The sequence below is a fragment of the Maylandia zebra genome, linkage group LG7 (genome assembly GCF_041146795.1).
Source record: "Maylandia zebra isolate NMK-2024a linkage group LG7, Mzebra_GT3a, whole genome shotgun sequence".
NCBI lineage: Eukaryota > Metazoa > Chordata > Actinopteri > Cichliformes > Cichlidae > Maylandia > Maylandia zebra.
In genome coordinates, this window is record NC_135173.1 from 49,086,820 (window position 1) to 49,114,460 (window position 27,641).

Below are 27,641 nucleotides of genomic sequence, written 5' to 3' on the forward strand. Positions count from 1 at the left end.
TAATATTTCTACATTTTATTAGGCATGAAAAAGACCTCTTTATATTATATATATATATATTTATTTTTATTTTCTGAGGGTTTGTTTCCCCAGTGGTGTGCATTTTCACAGTTTTAAATATTTTACCAGAACTGACCCATTTTCAAGTATTGGTGTAAAAATCAAAGCGGAACAGAAAAAAATTCCCAAAAAACACATTCGGCCTGAACTGTTTCAGTGCTGTATTTCCAGAAAACAAACCAAAAAGAAAGGAGGGACACACTTAGTTGCTCCTATTATCTTTTGGGCTACATTTAAAATGACGACTTATAATCGCTGACACGAGGAGAACAGCACAATGGAGCAGCACCTGTGGAATACTAACTTTCGTGGGGTATGGCCAAAAGTAAAAGCCGGAAAATGAAGGCAGGTGGTCCTGAGTGTGAACTCAATTTGAATTTAGTTCACTAGATAACTAAATAAGGAAATGAAACAAAGCTAGCAGTCCTCACAGGAACTGTAAAGGGTGTGGGTTTAGGAGAGGAAACACTCACTTGGCACAGCCCTACTAGCATGGCTATATTCATAATGTTTCTCTGGAAATACAAACGTGCATTCAATAAAAAAACAACCAAAGAAACAGGTCTGTCACTAAGTGCCAAGAGCTTTTTGAGTTCACATGTCTCTAAAAACAATGCATAGTTTTGGCTTTGTCCAATTTTGGCACCTTTGTTTTTTCACTATTTGTACAGCAAAAGTACAACATTGTGGTTTTGTTTTTCTGTGGCTTAGTCAAGGAAGCACATACAGCATTTTTGAAGTTTCCGCACAAACACAAAACACACATTTTCATCTACACAAAGCTCAAAAGATTGAGACACACACAGAAGACAATTGGTGCCCTTTGCCTTCAGTATTACATAAATGCTGTTGATAGCTGGCAGGCACCCACTTGGTGAGCCCAGTACTTTAATTCTCTCGGATCTTAATACAATACAATTACAATACAATGTTTACATGCTGCGAAGCATTTCCTGTTTTCTAGTAAACAGGCATGCTGCTGAATATGGCTTGTGCATGTGTTCAGACGGTCCACGTGCCGGGCTGATAAATGAGTTCTCACTGCCAATGTGACACTGCTGTGACAAACAGATACCAAGCCAGGCTGGTCCCTTCGCCTCGGGGTGATTTTGTGTGTTTGTGAGGGCAAGCTCATTTTATGACAAGGACACAACCTTCCCTGCCCTCTGCTTATGTGTGTGAGTGAGATGGGTGACTAGAGAGAGAAAGACAGAGGGAGGGTCATGACTCAACAACAGCATAAGCACGAGTGAAACTCCTCATCTTGCCTAAATCCTCCCAGCGGGAATTAAAGCACACGCACACACTGAAAGTCAGTGACTGTGTGTCAGCACTTAATTACATTACACGTGGTCCAACTTGAGTACGATCCACGGTGTCCACCGGTCATCGCGCGGCTTTCCGCGGAGCAGACGGGCCGCTTATTGCCCGAGAGAGGTCGGTGGGTTCGCAGCATGAGCGGCATCACCTTCACTACAAGCCACAAGCTGAAGCAACTTGACATCCAAGTTCTCTGAAAATGCCAGCGTTATTTTTAAGCTGCTGCAAAGATCTAAGTTGGATCCGGTTTGTTGTCACCTTCACATTCAGCGTCCCCCGCTCCCCACCCCTCCACCCAGCCGCCTGCTCTTTGCTCGAGGTAAACGCAGATGTTACCCGTCACCTTAATTAAACTCCACTCCTATGTGGAACAGATCGTGATTATTTACGTTTGTGTGTGCCTGCTTTCTCAGTGAAAGTGGCTGATGTAGGGCCACTGAAGGACCGGACCAAGTCTGGTGGTATACAGCGTATGATGCTTGGACTCTGAAACAGCAGCCCAGTGACCTTTGTGAAATGCACGAGCAGATCAGACTTGAATGCAGATGATTTCTTTAGTTGGCGCTGAACACACACAGACTGGGGAGGGGCGGAAGGAAATTGCAAGATGCTTCGAACAACTGGAAGTGAAAAACTGTCTACACAACCCATAGTATATTTGGGATACCATTGATAAGTAAATGACCCCTGTCCCCCTCCTCCCTTATTGCCAAATTTAGCCTGTTTCTTCACGCTTTTGCAAGCAGTTTCAGTTCACCACCAAAGCCCTTCTCAAAGATTAGCACTTAAATACGCATCGTTTCATCGACCGTCGATCTTTAGCTGACCAGAGCCACTTCCTTATGTGTGTGTGTGGGGGGGGGGGTCGTGCACCAGCGGTGAAATAAAAAAACCACGGGCCCCACATTTCTGCAGCGAGGAGAGAGCTAAGGAGAAGTGGGTCATCTATATGCCAACTGAGCATCGAACTCGCATGCCTCCTGCTCTGCTTTTGCAGCCTCGACAGCAGATGAAAAAAATAAATAAAAGAGGCAGAGAGGAAGTGAACAAGTGAGCGAGTGGGAGGAGGAGCACTGGTGGTAGATAAAGATTAAAAGTGATTGAGGGTGAGGGACGGGGGGGGGGGGGGGGAACAAACAGAAAAATCTGTTAACATAGAAGACAAATGATTGGATTAAATTAGATGGAAGGCAAATTAATGGCAGCAGCAATAAAAATGCGATGACAAAAAGATTGCAGGAGCAAAAAATAAAAGACAGACTGCTGTTTTCATTGACCACTTATTAAAAAATATTTCCCTTCTTATTTATAACAGATATTGATTGCTCAATGTGAGCAATGTGATAAGGAGGAGGCGAGACAGGATGGGTGGAAAAAAAAGATTCGAGAAGGGAAGGAAGTAACAAGGGGCCCTGAGATGGCGTAATATCGAGAAAAGAGAACTTGTTTTCTGCTACTTTGCTAAAACAGTAAAGGTTTGAGTAAAATAAGTGAAATGAGGTCAACTGTGGAGTTTTTTTTTATGCTCAAGTTGTTATTGCATGTTTTTGTGTTTATGTGTGTGTGCTGAGGGCTGCTGATGAGACTCGCCTCTCTGTATGTCCATCTGCACAGAGCATCTCCTCTCTTGCATAAAGCACTTGAAACACAGCTCAGCTAGTTAGCTCAGTTGTGTAACTGTGTCTGTGCATAATGCCAGTTGCGTTTGTTAAGACAATAGATTCAGCAGGTAAATGAAACCCAGAAGCCAAGATCTGAAACCCGAGTTTTTCCTCAGTGCTGTGGTTCCTGTCCTAAACCCACACGTGCCAGCGCCAACAGTCTGGAAGGAACGGGCATGAGTTTACCACATACTGCATTGCACTTTGTTTAAGGCTAAGAAGTTCGCAGTGGAAAGCAATGTAATGTAAGGCAGCATGGATTGAATGTCTTGCATGTTTGTTTTTTCTTTAAAAAGTACTAAAATCTAGTATGTCACCCAATGCAATGTGTCATGTAGAGAACACAGCAATAACATCAAATACAATTAAATACGCTTCTCTTCCAGTCCATAAATTAAAAAAACAAAACAAAACACAACTGATGCTTGTTCATGACCTTTGTGCATATCCACCTGCACACGCACGGTCATAGAAAAACTTCAATCTGCCCTGGACTCCCAAACCCTACGTCGGTTGGCTCAAACAATTATACAGTACTGTAAAAAAACAAAACAAATGCTCTCTTTCGTTTTTGCAGTTTAGCACAGTGAGACCCGACCAAGTCTGAAGGTAGAATAGTTGCATTTTCTCCGGTTTCAAAAGTGCCTTTAGAAAGTGTTCAAGCCCGTAGCTCAAAGCAACAGCTGGTCTTTTGTTTTGTTTTCTGAGAGCTGGTTTCATTTTCAAACATGAGAGAATATAGAGACAGAAAAAAAGAAGAGTTAAAGCAGTGAGAGCTGGTGAGGAGCAGGAGTAAAAGAAAGAAACTAAAGAAGATGATACTGTTAAGGTATCCAAGGCCAGTCAGTGAAAGTCAGAGGGAAAACAGGTCAGTATTTAGGTGGGATGACCACCACAGGGTCACCAGTCTTTGGCCGCCACATCAGCACCTGGGCGTCGTTGGCATTGGGCTTGACCATGGCGTTGGGGGGGATGGGCTCATTCTTTCCCAGAATCTGTGGCTGTACCTGGGCCACGGGCTCTTTCAGAACGGCCCTTTGACCCAGCGGCTTCTCCGGGTCCACTTTTATGTCAAGCCGCATCCTCCAGCGGATCGTCTGCAGGACCAGCGTCTCTGAGGTGGCCTGATTGATGGCCACGAGCCAAGTCGTGAAGCTCTGGTCGCGGAAGATGCTGCTGAGCTGAGGCACATTGCTGTCGCTGACGGGCACTCCCCAAGTCACGCTGGGGTAAAAATTGTCATTCATACTGACTACGAATTTGCTGTCCTTCTTGGTGGGGCCTATGACGGTGCAGGTTTCAGTAGTGTTTCCGTACCACGGGTAGTTGACGCCGTCTGAGTCGCTGATGGCCTGGATCTTGCTGTCACGTAGATCAGGGAGTTCCCAACTTGACCTGGAAGTTGAAAGGAAGCACAGATGAGGATTCACAGACACTGATCCTTTATTTAAAATCATTTGTTTTTGAAGGGAAAACTGGATGTAAGCACATGTAAAATGTTATATAATAATGCTTAACAGGGTATGAAAGACGCAGCACCGTAATCTGACCTTTTATCTTAGGTCATTTGACCCCTTTAAAACACTGATAAAAATGATGAAGAACAGTAAATACATAATAAATGGAACCACAAGTGTGGCCTCCTCAGTTGATAGATTTTTCGGTCTATCTACCAAACACAGGACAGGAACAGTAAATTGGATCAAAGTCTCACAGTTGGATGCTTCCAGCAGTAACGTCCTGCTGAGCTGGAACCCAATACAGTGATGAAATATTTTGACATGCACAGCGGGCGACACCGAACGACTTAAGCCACCCTGCACCTCTGCTCTGTCCACCTATCGACTTTCCGCCCGCAGCAGGAAAAAGATTACCTTTCGTTCAAAGAAACCGAGGCTCAGCAGAACAGAGATAACAGTGCGATCACCAGCCCGCATGACTTACTAGCCTGCTACGCCTGGCCTCACATTGTGATTTATGAATTCACCCAGGGGGGTTGGTGAGATTAGCATGTCAGGCATGCTAATAGCAGGCCCGTGTGTGTCTGTGTGCAAATGTGCATTTCTGTTCTGAAGGATCCCTTCATCCTCTAATACGATGCCTCCCAAACATTTTGTAGCAACTCTCCATTTTGTCATGAACTCACACATTTCCTCAATTCAAATTATTTGACACCTTCTGTTGAAAATTCTTCCAATTCATCATTTATGACTGTATGATTTACGGTAAACCTCAAGCTTGTGTTTCATTGAGTGTAAAAAGAGCACATGTATCGGAGGAGGATTAACCTAGAGCTGCGGGCTCATCTACACGCTGAGGAACTTTGATCACGCCTGGGGAAAGCACTGCAGAGATAGGGCTTACTTCCTGTTTGCGCCTTCACTGCCTGCTTTGTCACAAGCAAATGGCCTCCCATAGGTCGTGTTTGTGACACAACCGCAGACACGCTAAAATGATTCACCCACTCTTTTTTTCTTCATTCTTTTTTAAAGAGCTGCTAGGCCATTTTTTACACCGTGACTTGTGAGCATGTCAGTTTCTGTATAATGTTAAGTGTGCAAGACCATAGATACAAATATCTAAATTATCATTATATTTGGAAAGCAGAAAAGTTTTAACATGTAACTCTCAGAGTTAGCGTGAATAAAGACAGACTCTGTTTCCCAGACATAGATTGAGATGAGTGTTAGACTAAAAACTTCGTTTCAAAGGAGAAGCTCGCTGGATTTAAACGTTCAGTCTAGCCTTAGGCCTAATCCATGTCTGAGAAAATGGCTAAAAAGGTGTAAATGGCTAAAAGTATTACAGAAATACTGAATGCGTGGTGATAGAAGGGCAATAAAAAAAAACTTTTAAAGAAATGGATCAGTGGAAAATTGAGCAACTTGACCAAGATACTGAGTTTAACTGTATGACAAATTCTTTGCAAAAACCCCCACTTTGAGTATGCAGTAAATGACATCTGGTTTATTCACCTCTAATGAATGAATTGTGTGATGTTACAGAAGAGGTAGTTTAGCTCATGTGGCAAGTCTTAAAAAAAACCTGTAACCGCTGCTGTCATAAAGATAGTTGTGATTCCCTCTCACCTAGAATTCTTCCGGTCTTAGGCCTCGTACGCTGCATGTCAAAACTGAAAGCTGCCTACCAAAATGTGTTCTAAATAAGAATCTATTTAAAACTGAATTATATATGAAAAGTTGAAGCTTTATGCCGAAAGAAAGGATTTTAAATAAGCTTTTTTGAGGATTTGTCCATGCACTGAAAAGGTCCCATCACAACTGCGAACAAAAGCAAGCAGTGGAATTGCTTATTTCCTGTTTTTGCACCTTTGCTCTCACACTCGTTTGCATGTTGCGGGCAAATAGTTTGGAAAGCAGTCTGTTTGATTTTTTAAAAAGAAAGAAAGAAATGATAAAGACGCCCAGGAAATGCTTCTTTCCCCCCCCCTCCCCCACGGAGACTGAAGACTAGGAACAAAAGTAAAGACAACAGGGTGTCAGAGCAATCAACAAGATAATTGCATCATCGAGCTTCACCGTTTTCTGTGAAAATAAATGTTCCTCCCATGACTGTTATGTTCTATATTCAACAGGGATACGATTTCTTTCAAGACGTAGCTATAATAAATTGGATTTTTTTTTTTGTTTTCTTTGTGCATGTCTGTTATGTTTTTTTTCTGAATACACACAAACTGTTCAAACTCGATAAACTGCACCTCGTTAAAAGCCCATGGGTGCACGGGGGAGAAGAAGTGATGGATGCAAACAGAATCCCGAGCACATCATCCAAAGCCAGCAGAGAAATCAGCAGCATTACCATCCTCGGCTGTTCTGTCCAATTACAGTACACTGAAGTTTTATTAGCATCAAAGGAGCTACTTAGTATGAGAGTCTCAGCAGCGGTAGCAGACTCATCTCTTACAACCTAAGTGTGCCTTTAAAAATGTACATAAGGAATAGCCTTTTCTTTCATTGTTTGTCTTTGCAGGAAAGAAATGCTTAGCGTTCCTAACACTGGACAATGATTTAAAGTCAATGTTCGAATGCACGAGATTCAAGGATTTTCCCTCTGTAAACACTGCTGTACATCTGGGTGCGCACATTCTAACACCCCTATATACAGCGCAGTGCTATATATACATATACCATATCTGTTACAGTCATGTAGGGTAATTCAAGTCAAGAGTGCATTTACTACACACTCACTGGCCACTTCATCAGGTACACCAGTTCAACTGATCATTAACGCAAATATCTAACAGTTAACCACACAGAACCAACTCTGTGTTTTTAGGTGCGTAGACATGGTCAACACAATCTGCTAAAGTTCAAAGTGAGCAACAGAAAGAGAAAGAAAAGTGATTTAAGTCACGTTGAAGACTTTAAACATGGCATGGTTGTTGGTGCCAGATGGGCTGGTCTGAGGATTTATTGATAATGGTCTGAGAAAAAAAGGAAAAGCAGTGAGCGAACTTGTCTCTTTGATTCCAGAGTTTGGAAGAATAGCCAGACTGCTTTGAGCTGATAGGAAGGCCATAGTAAATGAAATAACCACTTGATACAATCATGGTTTGCAGAAGAGCATCTCTTAATGCACAACAGGTTGAACATGGACAGCAATGGGTTACAACAGCCAAGACCACACCAGGTGCCATTCCTGTTAACTTCTAACTGAGGCTCACCAAAACTGGACAATAGAAGATTGGAGAAACATTGCCTGAACTGATGAGCCTCGATTTCTTTGCAACATTTGGGTAGGAGGGTCAGAATTTGAATCCAATCCAATCCTGAAGGCAAAATGCGTCCAAGCTGGTACTAGCATAGTAGAACTAATGAAATGGTTGTGAGTGTACCCTTATGTGGTTTCTGAGAAGACTAAAAAATGTGGTAAGTGGAATTATATATAGTCATGATATCAGACATTCATTACCAGTAATGTCAAAAACAAAATTTACCAAAATGATATTATCTCAACAGCTATGGAAAATTTGAGAAAAGCATAATGCCATCAGTTTGTCTTCAGCGTCATTTATTTTGTTTTCTGTCTGTTTCGGGAACGTGGCGTTGGTGACAGCGAGCTTATAGTGTCTATGTTTTTGTCTTTTTATGGTGGGAGGTGACAAACACAGGGGTACAATACCACCACTTATATGCTGCGTAACCAGATAGTTACAGGTGCTAGTTTAAATGATCATACATGTATTTGCATTTCATCTATGTTTCATTCTCATTACTGGTGTATTGCGAAAAATGTCTTTTTCAAGTTCAGCATTTTTAAATGCATGCATGGTTTTGAATGTGGGTTTTCTTCTCAGCATGTATTTGTATACCATTATCTAAAAAAAAAAAAGAACTTGACAAAAGATGGAAAGTGTAAAATCTAGCCAGATAAAAGGGCCAATAAGACCCAGTGACACTGAGTTTCAGAAAGTAATTGGGCTCTGTCCCTCTCTCTGTGTCATACAGGCCCATACTGGGGTGTGGGGTGTCCAGGACGGGACTCTAATCTTAGTCGTGCAGCACCCAAACATCCTCTGCTGCCGTGTCTACAGATAAAGCACACGGATCAACTTGCGTTTGCCTATCACATGATACAAGACAAACCCTACGTATGTAAACACTCGTTCTGAGAAATAAAGGAAATTAGATTCGATTAGATTAGATAGAACTTTATTAATTAAAGAGCGAGCGAGACCTTTTTATAGTCCCTGGGTGAGATGAGCACAGTTAAAAGCAGCATTTGTTCATGTTTGCTTTATTAATAACGACTGATGAAAAAATAACTCCACTCCAAGGAGGGGGCATCAGAAAGGTTACAGCAACTATTATTTCTCATCAGTGTCCCGCACTCAAACACGTGTAAGCTCTTGAAGGTGTTTGCAGCCTGCAAGCATATGCTTAAAGCCCATGTGTTGTGGGGACAGTCAAGCTATTGATTATTAAAACACACTCACAGTTATCTTTTAAGTTCTTTAAAACTGATGCTAATATGTGACGTTCCGCTTGCATGACACACACGTGTGCCCTTGCTGAACTGGGAGAACCACATGCAACCGTAGGCTAGTTTCACTACTGTGAAATATTTCCTCTAAGAAGTCATTTTAGCATTATTTGCAATATAAACCAGAAACTGAGATATTCTTACAATTTAAACCATAAATTACACAGGAATTAAGGTTCTGGCTCTGTTGGGTGGCTGGCACTGACTCTTTCTGCTACTCGTCTTTGCCCGTACTTAAAGAACTCAAGCTCATTTGCTTATGTTAAACTTGTTAAACCTTTTACCTAGACGTCCTTTCAGTAACTGTTCCTGGCAGATTTTTTGATCCAATTAAAGTCTTCCTACTTGGACTCTTCACATTTTCAAGATGTAAGCACTCCCAAAAAGTTGTTATAACAGTGTCAGCTTTAAGTCTCTTAAATTTTAACTTCTCTTTGTCACATCTGTGAGCTAAATAGTTTCAAGTTCTGAGCTTTTGCTCAGAACTTGCTCAGAACTAAGACAAGTAGTGAAGCTGTGATTGTTTCCCTGTGTTGGGGTCGTACATTAGAAAGCACATTTAGTTCCTTAACATTTGTGAGCATTAGATACTTTCTTTGGGGTTTGTCGTGGATTAAATCTAGAATGGCAAAATAATCTGAATAGTTTTTGGAAACCAAGCTCACAGTTGGCTAACTGGAATAAAATTCATTTAATTAAAAGTAGAAGAGCCAATATTGACCAAAAGTGTCAATAGCAAAAAATGCCACTTGCAAACTAACTCAAATGACATATTTATTCATCAGCTGGAATGATGTCAAAGGTGATTTTTCTTTTTTTCATATTTGAATCTCATCCACATGCGTTCAACGCGCTGTCATCCCTTACACCTGACCAAGCAACAACAAGACCCGAGGATACTCACATTCCTTTGTCCCCATACGTGTTAAAGAACTCCATGTGGTTGCAGGCTTGGATCCAGCCGATGGTCCACGTCTCCTTAGCTGCTACTGGTGGCACCAGTATTCGGGCGTTCGCTCGAAAGTGCGGCGTCCGGTAGCGCAAGACCACGCCGGATGTCTCGTCGATGCTGGTGGGGTTGGAGTCGATAGTAGCGTTCAGCTCCAGGATGACGATGCTGTCTCGGAAACTCTTGGGCTTACATCTGATACTCTGGATGCAGCCCATTGCATTAAATAGCAACACAGTCCACAAGAACGTCCAGCAGTCTGGAGGAAAGGAAAGACGCATGGAAACAAGCAAACGATCACCACAGTTGGTTCCACATCATGTTTCCCCAACAGAGAGAAGAAAAAATGGTTTACCAGCACAAAGAAAGTATTTATATGAAGCAATGTTTCTCACGAAAAGCCATGCATTCTTTTTCTTTTATCCAAAACTACAAAAGAAGGCAGGCCTAGAAAATCTTCACAACAGAGCGAATGCTTCCCAGTGCGTGAACGCAGCTTCACCAAAACAGGCTCTGGCACCAGAAATGTTCTTATCCGAGCGCAGATGTTTTCATGCTGCCAAAGTTACAAGACACTGCCACACAAAGTTCTGGCCTTTGGGCAAAGTGGGTCCATTTGGAAAGGTTCGTGGCATGTATGAGCTAAATAATTAACACACGCAAAAAAAAAAAAAACTACTTGTGTTACAGCTTGGCATCAGATTCTCCTTTGCGTGTGCACTCAAAAGATATAACCCTGTGACTGCGTCCAGCTGGTGACGAGAATCCTAATCACAAATATTGGAGGTTTTCAAGAGTGGACGCCCACAGTTTAAAATGCCTCTAGTGTAACGCGGAGCAGCCGAAAGTCCGTTTAAAAAAAGCGTAAAATGTTCCACCAAACTTAAAATATTGGCTTCAGTTTCTCATAAGGAAAAGTACCATTGAACGCTACATCTGCGAAACAGAGGTTCTGGCAGTACAATTACGAACTGAGGTCTGTTTTTTTCTTTCCCGTTTTTAAAGCCGACAAAGCAACATGCAAAAAAAAAAGAAGAAGAAGAAAGAAAGTCTACCTATAAAACAATTCACTGGAAAGTCTCCACTGAATTGTTTGGGGCGAAATCCTGGAGAAATTCAGCGTAAACGGCGGCTCGCACAGTTCTCCGGTCACAGAGGTAATTCCGTTATCTCCTTCCACAACCGATCCCGTTATTTATTTCTTCGTCCCCTTCTCTCCCCTTTCCTTCCAATTGCAAACAATTTCAGCGTCCCGTTAACAGAGGTAGCATTTCTCCGAGCGCTGACAGTCTGGTCGAGTTTGAGACTGAGCACGGCAACATCCAAAAGGACGGCGCCGGGTCAACTTTTGCGACCATTCCACGGGATCAGGTGTCAAACTGAATAAAAAAAATAATAATAATATATAGATACAAAATATGTATAATGCAGCTCTGATGGAAGAAATTCCAACTGTTACATAGTTCGACCGAGCGGACAGCTGCAGTGCTCCGAGAGATGGGCTGCAGTTCAGCCTAAATTCCTGCACAAGCTGTCATTTCTCCGCGCTCGTCCCATCTCTGCCTCGGCAGGTTCACCCCGACACGCATTGGTCTATCTGAGCTGCCTGGGAAGCAGCTTTTAGTAGTCTTCCTGACGACACTTCCGCTCTGCGAGTGTTGCAAGCATGCTGGGAAATGGAGGCTAAAGGTCCCTCATTTTGAGAAGGTTATAATTATAACTGATAACATATAATTAGTAAGTGATTTTTGAGAGCCTAAAAGAGCCCCCACAGGTAACTTAAGACGCGTGTCCGCTCTCTTTGGGTGGTATTGAAAATTTGGACACAGACAAATGAAATCATCTTTGTGGGGTTTTTGGAAATGTCTTTCCACTGACTAATCAGTGGATCACAGTCAGCTTTAAATAAATTATAAATGATTGATAAATTTTGATTTATTTATGTATTTTGCTGTAGTGTGGCAGTAGCAGACAACAAATGGTCTGATCGGTGCGATAAATTCTGTAAAAATGTAGGTTGTGTGCTCATCGCTTTTTCTTTTCTTTTCTTTTCTCTTTTTTTTTTTAACCATTTCTGAACATTTGAAATTGTTTCCGTGGCCCTCCATAAGCCCTGCCCCCTGTCTTTGTGTGTAATAAAGCCGAATGCGGGGTTTCTGTGAGTCCTGGCGCTGTCTGTTTAAGCACCTTGGAGAACTCCGCTGTTGGCGCTGGAGCGCAGCGCCCAGGCTGAATCGGGAATCGTGCGTAAGCTACGTCAAATCCGCCAGGAACAATCAAACGCTACACTGCCTGCGCTGCGCTGCCTTGTCTTTTCCCTTTTCTTGTCGACGGTTTGGTGATTGTCAACTTTCCTCTGATTTTGCGCGGATCGCTTTATATACGTGAACGTCCTCTCTGTATATCGGAGAGGATTTAGAGAGATGTGCGCGCTCCCGTGCTCTCCCTTCTTCGCTCGGTAAGATGACAACGCCGTGTCTTTCGTAGTCTCTTTACACAGTGTTTTTCTTTCTTCTTTTGTTTTAAATTTGCACTGAGCTTGATTTCCACCAAAAGCACGCGCAGTGAGGCACCTGTTAGTGGTGTATCGGTGCGTAACGAAATGTTCATGTTGTAATTTTTATCTCCGTGCTTTAGATCGTGTTTCTCTGGATTGGACGGAGCAGATGCTATTCAATACACTCTTCCTCCCCGCATGGCATAAACACCACAGACAACGTGCATTCCAGCGTGTCTAAATATATCTATTAAGGCCACAGGAGGTGGGGGAGGAGTGGTGTAGGGAGGGGAGGGGGGTTTATCCTGGGACATTTCACTGTCTTGCACCACTTGCATTATCTTCTGGAGATTGGCAATCGGTTATTATAGCCACAGAAGAAAACTTGGCCCCAACACCCCCAGTATGCCCTCCAGTGTGAGATCCAGGGCGCGGGAGAGAAACAGCGTCCTGGGCAGACCTGAGTTTATGTCCCTCAACCATCAGCCCCTCTGTAGCGGCGGGGCCCCCGCTGAGAGCCGAGGCAGCTCAAGGCGACTGGGTCAAATCAAGCACCAAACAAGTCAGCAGAGTGAAGAACCTACCGACAGAGGCAGCAGGGACAGAAGAGAGTCCACCAAAATGCCAGAGGAAGACTGCATGCAGCTGAACCCTTCCTTCAAAGGAATAGCAATGAACTCCCTGCTTGCCATTGACATCTGCCTGTCCAAGCGCATGGGGGTGTGCGCCTACACGTCGTCCTCCTGGGGAGGCTGCCGCTCCATGGTTGCCCTGTTGGCTCTCACGGGGCATGGCATCACGTGGATCATTGGCACTATCGTGTGTCTCACACGGAGTAATACCCTGGCTGGACAGGAGGTCCTAGTCAACCTGCTGCTGGGTAAATGCCACACCACACTCACCAACCTCTGTCGTTCAGTACCCAAAATGCACCACGCAGCCATACCTGGCACCCACAGTGACACAGTGTCTTTCCCGCTTCTGTCCTTCTCACACTTGAAACCAGCCAGCTGTGCCAGAAATGAGCTTGCCAAATGAGTTTCAGTGTATTCGGCCTCCCAGTGCAGGGGTTTATTGACAAACAAGTGTGGGTGACATTTTCTGAAGGCACATTTCACAAGTGTTTATAGACTGTATCACGTCTGCTTAATATTACTTGAACTGCTGCTTTTATAGTAGAGCAATGAGAATCTCAACATTTGATACCTTTTCCCAGTTATCAATAAGCAACAGAGAGGAAAACCTGCAAATTCAGAAAGAAAAAGACAAAATATCACCTAGTCTCAGTTTTTTTTTTTAGTGAAGTCACAACTGCGTATTGAGGTTCCTATGCAGGCAATGTAACCTTTATCATTTTTCTCATCTAGTAAATCTTCAGTTTTCCGGTTTGGATTTAACTTTCAAGTATATTCGAATCAAACTGGTAACACAGCACAGTCTAATACTGTCAAAGCAGTCAATCATTCAAGCAAAAGTTGTCTTTTGCAGTACGTTTCTGTCAAATTGTATCACTCAGTGATGATTACTCAGAACCTTCTGAACCGTCTTCATTAAAACATATGAATCTGAAATCTGTGGGCAAGATTCTTTCCACTGCAGGTTTTCTGGTTCCTATTTGTACTCTGTTTGTAGTTCGAATAGACTAATCAACTGACCAACCACGTCTGAGGTGCCTCTGATTGCATATAGAGTTAAACTGTATGTGGCAAGAGCAAAAGAGAGACTTCATCTGCTGAAACTCAACCTGGAAACTTCCTTTCTTTGATCTGTCTGCATTCGTTGGAACAGGAAGTAGACAGGAAGTTCTTGTTGTACTGAAAGCCCGGACAAATTGACCCATGCCCCCAAAGGCAAAATCAGCAGTCATACATAACAATAACAACTTTATATGTATAGCACTTTTTAAAACAAACAGTTACAAAGTGCTTCACAATTTGGATAAAAACACTTAAAAAAGTCTAAATGGTTACACATGCAAACAGAGAGTCAAGCCCACAGGCTTTCATTCATTCCTACATACACACATGTTAGCAGAACAGAAGGTCACAGATAATGGGCAGAAGATTAAAGATCTGCAGTTAAGAAGGGCAGTAACTGCTGGACTTAGAGGCTTTGAGGGCTGTGATTTAGAGGGCAAAGGAATTAGATGATTAAGTCCGGAAGTAGAAATTTGATGAAAATGAGACAGTTTGCTTCTGTGCCTTTATAATTACAGGGATTGGTAAAAAAAAAACAGCAGCATCAGTGAAATATGAGGTTGGTGAAATACTATAACTGGGTCTTTTTGTTTTAAATTGTGATCTTGGTTTATTAAAACGGATAATGGGCATTATGAACACAGGAGGGCAATCCGGCATACTCAGTTGGTGAGGCCTGAAAGGGGAGCTGCTAAATAAAACACAACTAATCATTACCAGACTAGCTGCTGTCATGCCAAAAAGTGATTTCTGTTTCTGTGTTTTTCATGTGTAATATTGTTGTTTATAATGGCAAATAGGCTGTAGTGAACAAGATTAAGAAAGAGGTTATATATAAAATTAAAAAACTGCCTGTTTTGAAAGCGTCTTTATGATTCTGACATGACATTATAATCTATCCAGTCCTTTTTGGCTAATTAGAAAATCTTTATGGAACTATTATCTTATATTTGTTGCCCTCTTGGCCGGCTCACTCTTGAAAGGGACATTTCTAACGCCAGTGAAACTTTTAACCCGGATAAATGCAGGATAGAAAAAAGTCACTTTGCCAAAAGCTGATTGCAGCTTCTGTCTTGTGACAGGAATTTGCTCTGTGACCCAAAATAACTTTATATGTTAGACAGATTATATACCAACAAGTCATTTACAACAATTTAAATACTTTTCTTTTCTTTTTTTTGCCAAATTGGGGAAAATCAGTTTTTGGCATGACAGATTAAGGCTGTTTGTTCTTACGCAAGAGAAGTGCATAGTCCTTACTTTGTGCCCAGAAAGGAGAATGCTGTAACTGTAGCATCCTACGCTGGGATGAGGTCCGTTTATTTGGCTTCATGATGGGGTTGCCGGCCGCTCTGGTGTCATCAGCCACCAGTGGTGGAAAAGCTGCAGTGTTATCAGGCATTGTTTCTGGGTCCACACCCGCTTGGCCGTCCACATGGAGTAAGTTGTCATCAGGCATTGCTGTGTAGCAGCTGGAGAGGTTCAGGCTGGGTGGAGAAACAGCACCACTCTGATCCCTCAGGCAGCTATGGACCATCACTTCAGCCCGGGACGACTGATGGGTAGATATCGAGCAGGAGGAGGGCTGAGGACCGGTGACAGTGTCCCACAGCACAGTGTCCTGGCTGCATTGAGTGAAGCAGACTTTTTAGTTTGACCATGCGTCACATCTATGAAGCTGGACAACAGTGAGTCCTTCACATTAAGTTCTTTCAATTCGAGACCCTTCAAATATCCTCTTTTGAAGTTTTTATTTGTGTTCATGAGCAGTTTATCAATGTTTCCAATCAGGGTTGTCATGGTACAGTGGAACAGTATGTACAAACAATGCAAAGGCCCAGGTTCCTAAGAATGGGTTCACACGTTGCTCTTACAAGTCCTGTTACTGACTCAGTACTGGGTTATTGTTTCCATCAGTAACTACATAAAGCTTTACTACAGCACATTTAATATTATCCTGCAGCAAAATTTTGATCTCACTACATCAGATCAGAATTTTCTGAAAGTCTGGGGGACCTGTGTGTATGCTTGTTCATGTGCAGGCATGCACACATAAACACAGTCCCAAACACAGATTAAAGACCAAACAGAAACACAAATCTTGTGTAGCTGTAGCTGCATTGAGCTCTGAGTGGGAGCTATTAAATCTCTGGATTTGGGACACTGTTGAATTGTGTTTGGGACTTTTTTTTTGCCCTAAGTGCTTGCTCAATATTTGTTGGTTGCAGGATAATTTCTGGTCTGTTGAAGTCTGTCAGGAGAAAATATCCCAACATGGTCAACAGAGGGAAGAGGAATTAATGTTAAATACTCGCTGAAAGTATATTTTGTTTTTATCTATCGGGGAAACTAATCGGCCATGACTGGTCTGTCGGGATTAGTTTGATTCAGCCCACTGTTGCAAACACGTGGTGCTGTGCAGCGTAGAAATGTTTCTCCTTTAGGTTTTAAGTTGTTTTACTCGCACGCAACCTGGGACCTTCTCAAAGACTATTAAACATGTCAGAGACGTGTCTTAGCTGTGGAGGGGATGTTCCTATTTTTATCAGGTGTGGTTTGTGTGTGTGTGTGTGCGGCTTTGTTTCTACTTTTAAAGTACTCAAGTTTATTTCATGTTATATTATCATCTATATGGTTCTGTTAAGCATGCAGGTAAGATTGCAACATTATTGTCAGCATCCATTTCGCTGCTATTACAAGGATGAATGAGAGAGAGTCCGGTGTGCTCTGAATAACCATCTCTCTGTGCCGAGGCCTGTGTGCAGGGTGACAGTAACAAACAGACAGGATTAGGTCATGCTCACCCAGCTGTTGTCTCTAATTAATTTTTCATCATGCTTGATGGAACAGATAGCTCAGTATTAAGCTTTATGTTTCAAGGGGCTTACCTGTGTAGCCCTCCTTCCCTTCTTTTTGTCTTTTGAGAAGCAATAAATGAATGGTGTTTTTTGATGTTAAACACATATAGACAAAGCATTTGTGAAGTATCTCAGTGTTGCAGCGCAGGGTATGTCTGTTTGAGATGAAAATATGAGATATCGCTGGTTTTCACAACGGAAATTTCAACAATCTTTCCACTTTTAGCTGTTTAGGTAGATTCCCCAAAGCTCTTAGTTTGATTACCAGCTCGACTTTCACTATATGTCACCCCCCTGCTCCTTTGTTCTTGTATTTCGTGTCTTTCTCGCATTGTACTTTCCAATAATGGCAAAAATGGCACAAAAAACATTGTGCCTCCATGCCGCCCCCTCCAATACAAAAAACCTTATATAAATACATGTAACCTCCCTTGTTGAAAAGTAAATGTGAACAACAGCAAACATAGAAAAATGGCTTGCTGTGGTCATTACTGTGTTTTACATCTATGTAGAGTATATAGAGCAGGACTATAAGTGCATGTGAGCTGACTAACCACAGTGTGTATGTTAGAATACGCGACAGACTGACTACTCCTTCTGTTTCTCAGCAGCGCGTAGCAGCCTGACCTACTGTCTGCTCACGCCTGCTACACTTCCTAGAATCGGAGTTTCCACCCTCAAACGGCAAATCTAAGTTCATCACCTCAAATCTTAGATGACGTACTTCTGAAAACGAACCACAATGCTGACCGCAGGTTTGCAGACAATCTTTCACGGCAGGAGCACAGAGAAAATCTTAGTTTGTCTGCAGTGACAGCAAACCTTAGAGAACCTCAGTCGCAAAGAGACTTGTGCTTACAGCCGATACAATGCGTCACCGTTTGGCTACAAGCACCGTCCCCGTCTGCTGAGATGGCACAATGGGGCCGTGCAGCAAAGACCCCAAATGTCCTTCCATTGCACCTCTACTCAATATCAGTTGGCATCTTATGCCTCATTTTATTTTAACTATAACAAAATTTTACCTCCCAATTGGTGATATTTCCAAGTTGTAGGCCTTTGAGGTACTTTTTTTTCTCTATAACCAACACTAAGTGTCAGTATTATGGGATATATTATTGCTTCATTAACAAAATGATGACACCAATTTGATGTCTGTGACATAGAATCAAGCATTGGTACTGTGGATGTTTTAGTGCGGCTGCTTATGAAAGGTCTCCTCTTTTTTTTATCTGCATTTTGATTCCAGGCTCATCTTCAATCTGTCAAATGATTTTCTGTCATATTTTAACACTCATCGTTGGTGTTCTGTGTAAGAGCTGGGAATCATCACACTGATCAAACATCTTTAGTCAGTGGATGAGCCAGCAGACGAGGTCCTAGCAACTGGAATTCCCCCTTCTAAAGTTCAGAAAATTCAGTAAAAGAGACCTGTTATTTTACGCCAAAACAAATCTGTAACAAGCCCAAAAAGCAATGAAGCCACAAATTGCAAATAGACCGTGTGAGACCCTGTAGGGCTTGTAACTGGGAAAAAATTCACTGTATGAGTGTAAAATTTAAACAGACTAAATTCACTGTGCAGAACAATTCGTCTGATTCTGAGAGAACTTTTTCAGATTTAGTTGATTTTATATGCATGGACACATTGTATTGCCTTTAATGAGCTGAGATTGATTTTGAAAGAACAGTCCCTTTAGGATAGCAAGTATTAGAGCAGTATAACTAGTACCTCACACACTTGACAGTTACTTAGCGTAGGCTTGGTTTAGTGAGTGTGAAGATGGCTTTAAATGGCTTTATTGATGGTCAGAGTAGAAATATTTTTGAGGAGTGCTGTGGAGTTACAAAAGGCGTCTCCGAATGTCTGGTCATGTGAAGCAAATGTTACTCGCTGGTTAGTACTAGTCACCGAAATATCTACTTACACATTTACTACAGTTGTTCTGTTTTATGTGAAGACTAACAAATGGACCAATAGTTTTATAAAACTGATTATTGAGTTGATGTCCATTTGATTTTTTTTAAAAGCTACATCCATCCCCATTAATCATCTCACACCTTAGAGATGTCCAGTTAGGGGAGACAAAGTAAAACCACTCACAGTGGTTGTTTTTCCACAAAATGATCACATTTACCTTAAAATCAATGTACATATCACCAGTAACACCTCTATACTTCTCTGAATATGGTTTCAAGCGATGATCTTTTACTTGTACCATGATTCAAGTCAGGTACTCCTTTAACCATTTTCTTTGACTTTCACTGCATATTCATACTAACTGTCTGCTTTCTTTATTTCATGATAGCCCTCATCCTTGACGTGATGACCGTGGCTGGGGTCCAGAGATTGGTGAAACGGAGAGGACCCTGGGAGATGACACCGAGCTTCCTGGACTGCATCGCCATGGACGTGTACTCTTTCCCCGCTGCCCACGCCAGCCGAGCTGCCATGGTCTCCAAGTTCTTGCTGTCCCACTTGGTGCTGGCTGTGCCGCTTCGCATCCTGTTGGTGCTGTGGGCCTTCCTAGTGGGCATGTCCCGGGTGCTCTTGGGCAAGCACCACCTAACAGATATGGTGTGCGGCTTTGCGCTTGGCATGCTCCATTTTAGCCTAATGGAGACGGTGTGGCTCTCATCAAACACCTGTCAGACTCTTATTTCCATAAGCACGCTGAGCTGGAGCCCCTTTTTCTGAGCTGTTTACTAGCACACATGGCTTGTTTAACCTTGCAATATCAAACACACAGACGGGTGACAAATTAAAGGAAACACTTGGTGCCAGAACAGCCTTATTGCACCTCGGCTTTGTTTCAACAAGACTTGCATTCTTCTGTTCATGATGAAGGCTCAAGTCTTTGGGGTTTTCCTTTAAATTGTCACCTATGCGTTGGTTAAAGTTGCAAAGCAGGTTTTCGTTGCAGGCTGCAAGCAGGAACCCACTAATATTCGGATCCAGATGCTGACTTGCATGCAATTCCTAAACCAGGAAGCTCGCAAGACCTTCATAACGCTTTACAAGTTCTAGTATGACACTGCTTCATAGTTTTAACAAAACACTAACAGCCACAAGCAAAATAAAATATCTGCATACTGGCTACAGGTTTTCTTGAAAGTGTACATGAAGGAAAAGTGGTTTGGATTTTTTCAAAAGACTTTCATTCATATTCATTTATTATTTAACTTCTATCAAGGACACCAAACTCCATTGGATCTCATTTTTCTCTCTTTTATTTTAGGAGAGTTAAACACAGAAGCCACAACTGAACACTGAAATTTGGAGTTATATTGTTGTATGTAACATTCAAGTATATATGAAAGTAAGGCAGTTTGGATAGTCTACATTTCTTATTTCTTTTGCTCATATGTTTATCATATTTGAAGTTTTTTTTAATTAATCTGTTTATGTACAATTATCACCCAGAATTTTTTTTCTTACCCTTTCAAGTTTAATTTCTATCAATGTGCCATTTGTGATTTAATGAGTTTAAATCATTTTTAAAGCTAATATTTCTCCACAGCACTTTCATTAATGATTCATTAAAATCTCTAAATTAGCTGATCATAAACTGTTTATGGCAGTGAAACTATTTCTATGCCTCACTAAAAACAAGTGCATGTGTGTGGGAACGAAGCAGAAGCAAACATTGGTTTGAAATATCAGCTGTGGACATGTTATGCCTTTTTTTATGGCTTTGAATGAACTCTGCCATCATTTCATTGGTTTAGTATGATTAAACAGTTTAGTGTACGCGAGTATGTGCTGTACAGGGATCTGTATATGATGTTTTTACTATGTTGTTCTATCTCAATAAAATGAAATGAACCGTTAGGAAAATGTAAATGTGTTTTATTTAGTTTTGGTAAGAGGATGCCACTAGCAGTCCAAATTTGTTGTTTTCATGTATATGTGCCTGTGGGTGTTTGGGATTGCTGCTCTATTCTGTCTGTGATTAAAGATTTGGGCAGATATGTCACAAGCAGAATGTGGGGGAAAAATATTTATTACAATTAATAGGATAAATGTTGTTTTCTGTTTACCAGTAGCTTATTTGTCTGCTCTTAAGACAACTTTCCAAAAAAAGTAGTTTTTTATTACTTCAGACTTCACAAGGATTGTAAAATGCCCCACAGCTCAAGAAAATTAAGTTATGGATTTCCATAGGGATGTCATACGGAGAGGGCTATTCATTTGGAAAGACATTTTACACCATTTCTTTCCAGATGGGGTGTTTGCACCCACTATATATATATACATATACAGTGGACACGTTTCACTCTTTTTCAACCTCAGCTCTTTACATGTTATAACTTTACTCTTCTCTGTGACTTGCCAATGGATAAACAACAGCAAAAGCATGAGGGGCTCACAGACCAGTTAATAATAATAATAATGGATTGCTTTTATATAGCGCTTTTCTAGGCACCCAAAGCGCTTTACAATTCCACTATTCATACACTCACATTCACACACTGGTGGAGGCAAGCTACAGTTGTAGCCACAGCCGCCCCGGGGCAGACTGACAGAAGCGAGGCTGCCATATCGGCCCCTCTGGCCAGCAGTTACACCACACATTTTGCACACTGCCTCCATCCACAACAGATGAGATGGAGATAGTCAAGACAACCTGCTGACATTCGAACTGAGCATCAGAATTTAAGTGACTTTAAAATTGGCATGGTTGTTGGTGCTAGTCACGCTGGTCTCAGCATTTCAGAACTGTTGATCTACGGGGATTTTCCTACACAGCCAGCTCTATGGTTTACAGAGGATGGCTTGAAAAATGATGATATCCAGTTAGCGCCAGTTCAGGACAGAGGAGAATGGTCAGACTGCTTTGAGCTGATAGGAAGACAAAATGACTCAAATAACCACTCACCACAGAAGAGCATCTTGGAACGCACAACACGCCAAACCCTGAGGCAGCTGGGGTACAGTAGCAGTAGACCACTCCCGTCAGCTTAGAACAGAAACTGGTACACAAGCTCACGAAACCAGACAGTAGGAGGCTGGAGAAACAAAACATAAACAAAACAAACTTCCTTGATTGGATGAGTCTTGAGTTCTGCTGATGACGCACCACGTCACAAAGCTCAAGCTTCTTAAACCGGTTTCTTGAACATGACAGTGAGTTCACTGTACTCCAATGGCCTCCACAGTCTCCAATCCAATAGAGCACCTTTGCGATCTGGTGGGACAAGAGACATCAAGGATGTGCAGCCAACAAATGGTAAATAAATGGCCTGTATCTGGAGCAAGTGTGTGACACTGTCATGTCGATATGGACGTAACTCTGAGAACTGTTTCCAGCACCTTGCTGAATCTATAGCATGAAGAATTAAAGCAGTTCTGAAGGCTGAAAGAGGGGGTGCATTCCAATACTTGCAAGGTGTGGCTGATGAGTGTGCATAACATGGACACTACAGCCTCCCATCAACCTAAAATTACTTAATGAAAAAGAGATTTAATTTTTTAATTAATTTTTCCTGTATTATTACAATTATAGATTAAAATGCTCTGGGTGTATGGCAGGCCACAGTCTGCCTTTAAATATTAATGAAGTATTTAATAGTATAATAAACTCAATCACGCAAAGCCATAAAATGAAATTGCACGACTAAATATGCGACATAAATTAATATTTTAATTTACACAAATTAAATGGGACCAAAAATAGACAGGAATATCCAAGATTACGCTTGCTCGACAGAGTTTTTATCCAGAAAGCACACTTTAATGTGCCGATTCAGACTATTGTTCATACTTCATACCCTTATAGCTCTCCTGTCACACTGTTCTTACCTCAGAGGATTTTTATAGGAAACCGCACCAATGCAAAGGAGTGCGCTGTGAAACCAAAAGCAGGAATGAAAACTGATTTCAAAATCAATCAGATTCTCACCTTAATGTTTTTGGAACTGAGGATCTATTGTGAAACTATATGTGCTATTTGAATATTTAACCAAGAGTTTAAGACAGTAAGTGTTGTGCAGAACAGACAGAAATAGTTTCTTGGACATATATGTTGATCATGGGTAAAATGCTGTCATGCTTCAGTGTGTGACTGTGAATGTTATACACTGAAGCATGAGCATGGGGACTAAAAACAACTGCGGTGCAATAGGCCATAAAAATAATACTGCAAGGCAATGAAAAGAAGCTATGGGGTCATTTGCAGCTTTGTGCAGCTTTAATAAAAAGTAACAGGTTAGACAGGTGTGCCCTCTAGAGGACTCTCCTTGACTACACTCCAGGACGTCATATCCAAATACACAGTGGGCTGTGGTGGAATATAGTCCAACCTTTTCCAAATCACCTTTATTTGACTGTGATGGGAAAGGTCAGGATAAACGATTTAAAGGGCTTAGGAAAAGAGAACTGTGGTGCTCAGAGAATCTGACTTTGCTGAACACGACTGTGCAGACAGATGGATACGAAAAGTGCATCTCAGATTTGATCCCAGGAGTTTTACCACATTGTGTCATGCAAGGACAACCTGGTGAAGGTGTACTTATTATCTTTGTGGCTTGTACCCCACACACCTATCCTGAACCCTAATGCTATGTTAGCTTTTTATGTATTTATAATATTAATTCACACACTTGGGCTTGCATTTTTATAGGTTTACTGCTCACTCATAGCTTCATCGAGCTCACATCTGCACATATTGCCACCTCTGAGTCATCAGTTAACCTAACATGTATGTCTCTGGACTGCAGGAGGAGAACAGAGCATGCAGAGGAAACCTGCCACATAAAAAGGGCTCCTCAGTGAAGGTTTGGAGGGAGATTTTCAGATGCGTATATGGGCCACGGCTGTCTTTAGTCTGCTTTATACCATATTTTAAATTTAAATTCAATTTTATAGATTTATGTTTGATATGGATCTCATTCGAATTTCTGAGTTTCAGAAACTGCCTTCTGCTGGAAGACTCCAAGAACTCATCAATGAATATCCGCGATCCATGATTATAAAAACCAGCTTCTTACCAGGAGTTCAAATAGCAACTCCAAAAATTCAAAACATCCCAGAAAGAGTCAGAGATGTGTGTATCTCTCCATAATGCTGCAGCACGATTTTTAACTGGGAGAAGGAAATTTGATCACATCACTCCGATTTTGGCCTCTCTACACTGGCTTCCAATTGAATTTAGAATCCGTTTAAAGTCCTTTTATTGGTTTTTAAATCTCTAAATGGTCTGGCACCTGTTTATTTGTCTGACTTGTTGAAGCCCCACGTCCCCACTCGTTCCCTTCGGTCAGCTGAGCTGTTGCTGCTTTCGGTCCCAAAGTCACGGCTGAAACTTTAGAGGAGACCGAGCGTTCTCTGTTGCAGCACTGATGCTTTGGAATAACCTTCCTCTCCATATTAGACAGGCTACATCAGGGCCAGTTTTTAAGTCTTTATTAAAAACCTATTTTTATTCCCTGGCTTTTAACTCTGTGGGTTACTGACATTTGTTTTATTAACTTGATTGCTATGTCTGGTTTCTGCTATCTTATTACTATATGCATATTTGTATTGTACAGCACTTTGGTCTACCAGGTGTGTTTTTAAAGTGCTATATAAATAAATGATGATGTTGATGATGATGATGATGATGATGATGATGATATGGCATAACAAAGTTATGGTGTGATGACAGAGACCCAATATTGTGCATGTTGTGGAGATACAGAAATTCTTTTATTGCTGCTATATAACCTGCATCATTATAACTGCATTAATAAGATTCTTTACAGCATTATTCCATTTAATAATATTTCTTACAGTATTGATATTGCATTAAAGTTGTTGATTGAAGATGTCCATTTGAGGATCCTTCCATTATGTTAACTTTTATTACAAGTACGGTTAGAAGTATTTTATACACATTGCATATTTGTGCTTATTTTGAGTTGATGTTCGGTTCATTAAGGGTCTTAAGCTTCACTGGCGTGACTGTCCAGGTGATACATGCTGAGGGAAACTAGAACATAGAAGGATAACTGCAATGCATGCTTACAACACATATAATCTAGGAATGTGTCATTTGGAGTTTCACTATATTTTATTCTACTTGGCAACAGATGACCAGAGTCAGAGGGCTTGAAGTTTATTACTTTGTATGGAAGGTGTTATAGAAAAGAGAAGTTCTATGTCTGTTTATAGCTATTGAAGATGTACAAGATGTGCGATTAACTGTGACTAATGTCTGGAACCTCTTTCAACTTTTAATCTGTCATTGATGCCATTGGGGGGGGGGGGGGGCGTGTACCCCACTGCTTTATAAGTGTCCACAACATGTATTTTGGGGGGCCTCCGTGGTTTGTGACACTGCTCTACATTGATCGATTTCGCGACAATGTGGAATGAATTCCCTCATCGGTTTGAAATACAGTACTGCATTATCAAGCAGGACAGCCCAGTGGTGATCATGCACTGCTGATCCAGTGGCCTCAAAGGGATTTTTATTTCCTTTGGCGATTCAAAAGAATTTTTGTCTGTACTCATCTCCCATCATACAGAGGCGCATATCCTTTAACACTCTTAAAGAATCTCTCTTAAGTCTTTTTTTGTACATTAGGATTCCCATCTTCATCAGTGTGTGCAGCATGATTCAATTGTTTGCTCGAGCTTCGCTGTTCTCACCTGTGTTCACCAAACCCAGCATATCTAAAACAGTCTGTAAGAAATGGTTCTTTTAAGAGTGTTGCGCGTGTGTTGAAAGATCCTCATCATTTCCGAGGTTGGTGACTGGTGGATCAGATATATCACTGCGGTTTTGGCATCCAAACAAACCAACATCCTGGAAATATAAGTTAGAGGGACACCACAAACTCATCACCCACATCATACACAGTTGCACTGATCAAACTTCAGTGATTTCATTCTGGAGTTTGAATTTACTTTTCTGGTCTAAGGGTGACTGGATCTGGGTCCACAGTCTGTTACAACTCAAACAATGAGTTATTCCTGTTTTAAGCAAGTTGCCTCCATTTGATAAAATGGCGTGATCACCATGTGGGATACCTTAACACCATGCAGTTCAGCATCCCTCCAGCATCCTGCGTTTCTGAAGCACAGTTTCTCAGCAGGGGGAAGTGGAACATTAATATGGAAAAGAGCTCAATCACCAGATTGTTTGCTTCAGGAAACAAGTAACTGTTTGACTATTTGACAATTGTTTTTGACTTTTAATTATTATATGACATTTGCTATTACGAATGTGCCTGAACCCGGAGTACTTATTGCGTTCAGCAAAAGGAAATATTGTTATCTGGGATGCTGACAGCACAGAGGTTCTGCATTATATATCAGAATCCATGACAAACTCATGAGCACGGAGGGAAAAACGAGGAGGAGATACGGGTAATCTGCCGCTGAAAATGTCAGAAAAATATCTCCATGCATGTCTGAGATGGGGTTAGCCCTGACACTACAAGTCAGTGTTGACAGAGCCATCAGATGGCTACATCTATGGCCAGTCAGTGTGGCAGTGCAAAGTGATGGGGCATATATTGGGGCTTGTGTGTGAATGTCGGGCTGTGGACAAACGTAGGTTGCTGTGTGGGCTTTTTTTTGGAGGAGACCAACGGGAGCACAATGATACCCAATTCCCAGCAAAGGAAAATGCTGATGAAGAGGAAAAAGCAAAAGCAAAGAGGAGGCAAAAGTCTCTCAAACTTTAGAGTTTCCAGCAGCACCCCGTCAATACCAGACTTTACAGAGGTCTTCGAGAGAATAAGTGAGAAATTACATATGAACACAATGCTAATATTGAAAGTCATCGTGTTAAAATGTTGAATAAGATAATTTTTATGTTATTATTGTTGTTTTTTAACAGTAATCGCCAACAATCTGTCTAGAAGCAAGTCTTATCATTCAGCACCCATCATAAAACATAGTTTGCAGACTCTATCCCAAAGTAACATTTGAAAAAACCTTGGAAGCCTTTTTAGATTTTTAGTCAGGAGTCTCATTGCCGTTTCTCTCTTCGTGTTCTTTTAAAGACGGTGACGGGCACAGACGCAGCGGCTCACTGCGCCTCATGTTCGGTGCTTTATTTTTTATATTTTCTACGTGTGTATGTGTGAGTGAATGTGTTTTTTACTACTCTGCATCGAGTAGAGTCTACTCAGTAGAGTCTACTTACAGTCGTCAAGACCTTCTGAGTTTGGGATTACGCTGTGCAAGGAACATTACGTCAGACTATCACCACTTCCACGGCATTCCGGAGGACATAATAAGAACTCCAGGGTCTCTGTGGCTGGTTCTTCCCAGCGGCAAGCCAAAGAGGAAACGTAAACAGAGGAGGCAAAAGCGTGGCTGCAGGGCGGGCCCGCTCGCACGGCTAAAGAAACAACCATTTAAGCCACCGCTGAGTATCTCCTCTCCGACGTAGTCAGCGAGTGTGTACGGGACAGCAGCATCCTACTACTCACAGAGACTTGAGCTATTGAGTTAGCAAGCCGCACGGTCCACCATCACGACAGGAACGGCCACTCCGTTAAGAACCAAGGAAGGGGTTTATACATCTACATCAATGACAGCTGGTGCAAAAACACAAAGACTGTAGACCGCCACTGTTCCCCGGATTTGGAATATTTTACTGT

At 41.7% G+C, this 27,641-nt stretch overlaps 2 protein-coding genes across 5 annotated transcripts; one reads left to right on the forward strand and one right to left on the reverse strand.

The window, feature by feature from the left end:
- On the reverse strand, window positions 1-27,393 carry fam78ab (family with sequence similarity 78 member Ab). Of its 4 annotated transcripts, XM_004549590.4 has the most exons (5): window positions 27,182-27,393; window positions 21,926-22,055; window positions 15,448-15,812; window positions 9,949-10,252; window positions 1-4,436 (listed from the first exon to the last, which is right to left on the reverse strand). In XM_004549590.4, exons 3-5 carry the CDS (start codon window positions 15,722-15,724, stop codon window positions 3,911-3,913), a joined length of 1,107 nt encoding a protein of 368 aa, XP_004549647.2. In that variant the 5' UTR covers window positions 15,725-15,812; window positions 21,926-22,055; window positions 27,182-27,393; the 3' UTR covers window positions 1-3,910. The 4 variants fall into 4 exon arrangements, with proteins under 4 accessions (XP_004549647.2, XP_076742665.1, XP_004549649.1 ...); XM_076886550.1 differs by lacking the exon at window positions 15,448-15,812 and having other exon boundaries at window positions 27,182-27,368; XM_004549592.4 differs by lacking the exons at window positions 15,448-15,812; window positions 21,926-22,055; window positions 27,182-27,393 and adding an exon at window positions 11,049-11,599.
- Window positions 12,152-20,983, forward strand: LOC101464017 (inactive phospholipid phosphatase 7). The gene is made up of 3 exons (XM_004549589.4): window positions 12,152-12,451; window positions 12,631-13,370; window positions 19,355-20,983. The coding sequence occupies exons 2-3, from the start codon at window positions 12,896-12,898 to the stop codon at window positions 19,741-19,743; spliced, it is 864 nt and encodes a 287-aa protein (XP_004549646.1). The 5' UTR covers window positions 12,152-12,451; window positions 12,631-12,895; the 3' UTR covers window positions 19,744-20,983.
- Window positions 27,394-27,641: the final 248 nt, after the last annotated feature.